The 6,408-nt window shown below is 37.5% G+C and overlaps 1 protein-coding gene across 1 annotated transcript; it reads right to left on the bottom strand.

The window, feature by feature from the left end:
* Positions 1-719: 719 nt before the first annotated feature.
* LOC114637242 (olfactory receptor 12D3) lies at positions 720-1,685 on the bottom strand. The gene has a single exon (XM_028785464.1). It carries the CDS (start codon positions 1,683-1,685, stop codon positions 720-722), a length of 966 nt encoding a protein of 321 aa, XP_028641297.1.
* Positions 1,686-6,408: the final 4,723 nt, after the last annotated feature.

The raw sequence follows: 6,408 nt of genomic DNA, 5'->3' as shown, positions 1-6,408 counted from the left end.
AAGTGCTGTGCTCATGATTTTAGTTTATCATAGACAAGGATACACATTAGAGCTGGTGGAAAGGACACAGAGAAAGTTCTGTGAGGTCCTTAAGGTGCACAATCCTTTCAAACACCAATCTTCAAACATGTGAACTTCACACTGAGTATTGAGTTTCTACTTAGACTTCCTTGCATAGCTTTATAGCTGAACTTAATCTCTATCCTCCTTCACTAAAGAATTAAGCTACTGTCAACTGTCCAATTTTCCATATCTAATCATATAATCTTTCTGTTGTAATCAACCTCCCATCTGAGGTTTGACTGGAGCCTACCATGAAGCCTGTTGTTAACACAGACTCAGGTATAAGTCAAATGGCCTATGAGTTACTAAGGTTACTTAAGGTTTTCAAAGTTCTATTCCAGGAATCAAGGACAAAGGACAAACAAGTTGTTTAATATATATCAAGAACTTGGTCCCATCTCTCTCTGTCCCTCCTGTGTTTTTAAAATTTTCTACAGCATTTAATTACTCTAGTATATGTACTGTGGATATTGTGAAAACCTTTTACACATTAAAATTTATATTTTAAAATACTGTGGAATTCGCTTGTTTATTCCCATGTGATTTTAACTTCCTGCCTTGCCTGAAATGTTCATAAATCCTGAGAGAGGGAAAAAAATCAAGTTAACTTGTCATTTATTAGAATGAAGTATCTTCATGTACTTATGATATGCATGTCATTGGTCTCCTCCATGTAGCTGGTTGTCTTTAAACAGCTTCTTCCCAAAGTTCCTTTTCAGAGCCAACATCACCTCTTTGTTCCTAAGAGTATATATCAGTGGATTCAGCACTGGGGTGACTGCGCTATAGATAATGGCCACCATCCGATCTTCACTCATGGAGGAGGCTGATGCCGTGGCAGGGCGGATGTATGTAAAACCAACAGGTCCATAGAAAAGACAAACCACCATAAAGTGAGAGGTGCAAGTGGACAGAGCCTTTTTAAGCATTCTGCAGGACCTGTTCTTGAACATAAGAAAGGCAATGATGTAGAAATAGGAGAAGAGTATGAGGAGGAAGGCCCCCATAGATATACTGCCTGTGACAACAGAAAGAAGCCACTGGTTGAGTACTGTGTTGCCACAGGCCACTTCTAAGAGGGGCTTGACATCACAGAAGAAGTGACTGAGTCTGTGAGTGTGGCAAAAGTTCAAGTGAGCAGTCATGGCAGAATGCAGCAGAGCATAGAGGAAGCTGGTGAGCCAGGCCGTAGCTGCCAACAGGATGCACAACTGAGGGTTCATGATAGCAGTGTAGCGGAGAGGGCTGCAAATGGCCACAAAACGGTCAAAGGCCATCACAGCCAGCAAGATGGCCTCCGTGCTTCCCAGAAAGTGGAAGAAATAGAGTTGAGTAATGCAGCCTAGGAAAGATATGGTCCTATGCCTTGAGAGAAGGTTGATGAGAACCTTGGGAAGAGTGACGGAAGAGTAACAAATATCCAGGCAGGAAAGGTTTCCTAGGAAGAAGTACATAGGGGAGTGGAGTCTTCTTTCCAGAGTGACAATCATTAATATAACTCCATTTCCAACCAAATTCAGCAAGTAAATGGTTAAAAACATCACAAAAAAGATGGGCTGCAGTTTCTGAACACTGGTCAGGCCAAGCAAGAGGAACTCATCCACTGAAGTGGAGTTCTCCATCACTAGGGGAAAACATAAGTAAAATAATGTGTTCTATTTTTCTGAATTTAAAACATTACTCTGAAGGGACTATGTGAAACATATGTTGACTCTATGGAGGAACTTACGGTGCCCTTCTATGTATATAACATTTAGGAGTCATGGTCTCATTTACTTACAACAGAGTTAGAGATTGATGTACCCGATAGATTCTGAACCTGTAAAATGGTTTTTGATTAATAAGTGAAGCATGCTAGGACTAAACTAAATACATAAGGGCACTATTCACAGGACCTTACCATAACCTCATACAAAGCATTCAAATCAAGGGTTGAACCTGTTGAAAGCACACAGACTAAGGGAATAATGATTTACCTTCTGTTTCAGGTCTTGGGAATCATACAGATATGGCCTAGTGAAAATTTCTCCACTTCTCTTGAACCCAAGCAGTCAATGATGGACTTCTACATCCTCCTTGATGACCTAAATCTTTCAAGAAAAAAAAGAACATTATGAGTTTGAGGCTAGCCTAAGCTACAATGTGAGACCATGTTTTAATAGCAGGAGAGAGAAAAAAAATAGAAAAGACAAGGTGACAGAAATTATAGGGAGAGAGATAGGGAGGGGAAGGTAGAACCCACAAACTTCAAATATCATGTAAGTAAAGGAAACGTAGAGTAATTAGCACTACAGGATTGAAGCTGTGGTGCTATGTGTGTAGCTGAGAAAAATCTTGAAATACTGAGAGCTGTAGAAATGTGACAACACCCTATTTTCAGCCCAAAAAAATACCCCACAGTAAGATTTCCTTGAAAGGAGGGGAGCTAGTAGGAAGAAGACAAGGCATAGCATGAACATTGAGGTGAAGGGAAGAAGGACATAGTAAATTAACAAAGAAAACTGCCATTTGAAAAAGAAAGCAACCACACGAGTTCAATAAAAGGAGGAGCCCTCAGACTGTGTTGAAGCATTGGGAAAGAATATGGCTATTTTTCACTATTACCCACAGAAGACTCTCTGTGAGTTAGAGATCCAGAATATCCCAGTAAATAGCTTTAAAAGTTAAAAGAATGAATAATATGTAGTCAAATCTACAATCAGGAGATACTTTTACATTCCTCTTAATACAACTGATTAAACAGTCAAAGGGTATGTAAGAATATGAAAACCTGAACAATATAACTTCACAATTTTGTTAACACATGTAAATCACTGAACACAAAAATAAAAGGATTCATGATTTTGTTGGGGCACATTGAACATTTACTAAGTCAAGCATAGACTGAGGTTTTTTTAAAAGCTTGTAATCTTTTTGTTGTGTTTTGGTTGGTTGGCTGGTTTTATTTCAGAAAGCAGAACTATTCAAACTGTTCTTTCAAACATGAACCTGAAGAAAATAAGATGGAAAAGGTAACAGGAATAACAGGAATTTTACAATAAAAAACAAATACACAATAGAGAAAATTCAACAATCAGAATCAGAAAATTATAAGGGAATCTAAAAATCTTACTAAGTGCTAGTTTCCAACATTGTAGAATGAGGTGTAAGAAGGGGCACATGTATGGCTGTGAATGTAAAAAAAGAATAATGACTGATCCCCATGAACACACTATTCTGCACTTTCCTTGGCGGGGTAACTGTAAGGACACATGATGAAATTATGAAGACATAAATACAAACACAGAATTGATGAGTGTAAGGGCAGCTGGGTAATCCTTAGAGTGATGAATTGCTGCAGTTTATTAACTTCTCTGTGCTCTCTATTTTGGCATTTTATTGTTCTGCATAACATGTTCAGATTAGTTATCATCAGAAGCACTATGGAAATTTCATTACATTATCAGTGAGTCAACACAGACACCAAGGAAATGCCTGCCATGAACACATGTGTAGGAGAAATGTTCTAAATGTAACTGTTGATGGTGGAGCATTCCAAGAATCATAAATCATACTAACTGACACGTATGGTCAAAGATATGGGGTTACATAAAATAAGTGATGTAAGAAACATATCATACAATAGTTCACAAATTATTTTCATTTTTCTGATAATAGAGTTCTCCCTACCCTACTAAAATCACTTCTACAGAGTCATGTGTATTTAACACCAAATACAACCTAACTTGTTACTAGCACTGGAACAGAACCTGCTTCTCTGATGATCATTGACTTTAACAGATACTAAGAGATGAATTCTATAATCCATTGCTCTCTCTCTCTCTCTCTCTCTCTCTCTCTCTCTCTCTCTCTCTCTCTCTCTCTCTTCTTTTTCTTATCTCCTCTCATTCTTGTATGAATACAAGTGCCTAACTCCACCACCAGATCTACTAAAGTCATACACTCCCTGCCATATATTTACAACATAGTATATGCTTGATCACACAGCCTATCCTGAGATCTGATAATCTCAAATATACCAAGAGTGTATGCAAAAAAATTACAAACAAATTAGGAAAATAAAAAATTTCCAGACAGTGACTTGTCCAGAGTGAACCTACTCTATGATGTAATTTTCACAAACTGCAGTCAAAGATGAACCCCAATTACCCTCACTCACCCATTGCTGTGGTCTGAACTTCCTTTTATCAGGGTGGGGGGGAGACTCTAAAAGTCCATGTGAATGCATATTCCACATAAGCCAAGATCTCAGGAGGAAGAGGATCACTAGGTGCTCTGCACATATATAACAGTTGCTTATCTTTGGATCCTTTTCCTCCAGCTGGGCTGCCTTGTCTAGCTTCAGTAGGAGATGTGCTTAGTCGTTGCAACTTGAAATGACAAGGCAGGTTGATGCTCTCTAATGGAGAGCTCCTCTTTTCTGAAGAGAAATGGAGGGAAAGGAAGAGGGAGCGACTGGGAGGAAAGGAGGAAGGGGAAACTGTGATAGGTACGTAAAGTAAACAAATAACTTAATTAATTTTTTAAAATAAAGAGTTCAAAGAATTAGCTCAACTTCACCACATAGAGATTTCCACACTAGTTTGGACTATAGGATACCTTGTCTAGGGAAGGAAAGGAGTGAGGGATGGGAGAAGGGAGGGAAAGGGGGAAAGAGAAAGATAGGAATAGGGGGAAATGAAAGACATTTTCTCCCAATATCACCTTTGCCTGTTAGTCTAAGCCATAGTGCATACTTTAAAATTGATATATGAACTTACTTATAATTATAATACCTAATCTCAGCAGATCTCACTTTGTGGTCTGACAGAGGGAAAACCAGAATGAATCCTCTCATACTTCTCCAGTAGCATCTTGGGCATTAACATCTTGGGGTTTTCTCTCCAAGGAATCATTCTGTCCAAATTTCTTTTCCCATAAGAATCAAGTCACTTATTTTCTTTTTGTTCTACTCATTCATTGATGTTAAAAATAATAAAACTTTGGTAAAATCCTTTGCCAATTACAAGAGAGAAAAAGGTGGTAATAATGTCAAAGATGGGGAAGCACCACAGCAGTCCTTGAGAAATCCAACATATAGTGAATGCAGAAAGTCATGAAACTTAGAGCAATATACTGCAAATTAAGCTGAGTTCTATAAACACCGTGAATCATTTATGATCAAACATGGAGACTGAGCCAGGCATGGTGGCACACACCTTTGATCTTGGCAATCAGGAGGGACAGGTAGGAGGACTCTGTGAGTTCAAGACCAACTTCATCTACAAACTGAGTCTAGAACAGTTAGAGTTGAGACTCCCTGTCTCAAAAAAACAAAAAAAGACAAAATAACATGGAGACAGAGCAATGGGGCTGAGTATTTAGCTAATTTACCTGTGGGTACTGGAATTTATATAGACACTTGACATTAGTGGAATGTGAACCTATTGAAACAGTGCTATTATTATTAATTAATTTTAACAATATTTATATAATTTTATATAATATTTATATAATTCATAATATTTATATAATTAAAATAGATAATTTATATAATTTTGAATATTATGTAAGATATATTTACATGTCATATATTTGTATATTTATATAATTAATGTGTACTAGTAATGTAATATAATATATTATTCATATAATATTTATATTCATTTTAACTTATTAATATTTCTGAGTATGAGTTGAGTAATAATATATTTTACGTCAATTCATCAAACTACTAAACCTCAATAGATTCATTAAATTTTATCTTAATATATTTGTTTTCATGGTATCCTTGTTTTCTACATTTCAGAACTGTTTTCCCTACAATGCAGCTAAGTTGCCAACTGTGTTAGAGAATGTGCATCCAAGTCAGTTTCCTGTGACTACACGAACTCTAAGAACTCTTGCTTGGATCCCCAGTGGGATGGAAGGATTTTAAAGCTTGCAGATAAGAAAAGCTCAGGGGTTTCCACTCTTAATATCCAAAAGGTTTGATTGTAAGACCTCTTGAAAGATTTCTCACCAGAGCACCAGTGAATGTGTTAAGAGGAACCGAAGATCCATTTTCTAGTGTGTTTAGTGACCAAATTGAAGACCTTCTATCTTAAAACTCTGTTTTGCAGAGTGGGAGACTGTGCTCTGTCCATGGAACCAACAAGGTTTCCATTTCTCTGTTAGTGAAAGCTATGCATAGAACTTTCTCCCTTCCATATTTTTCTCTCCCTCTACCTCCCCCTCTACCTCCAGTTTTCCTTCCCTTTCACTCCTTCCTCTCTCTCCCTCTTTCTTCCTTCCCCTTCCCTTCTTCGCTCCAGCCCTTCCTGTTTATCCCCTTCTTTTCCTGATCTTTCTATCTTCAGTCCTTAT

Source organism: Grammomys surdaster, unplaced genomic scaffold (assembly GCF_004785775.1).
Source record: "Grammomys surdaster isolate TR1022 unplaced genomic scaffold, NIH_TR_1.0 125231, whole genome shotgun sequence".
Taxonomy (NCBI): Eukaryota; Metazoa; Chordata; class Mammalia; order Rodentia; family Muridae; genus Grammomys; species Grammomys surdaster.
This window is presented reverse-complemented; position numbering and strand designations above follow the sequence as displayed.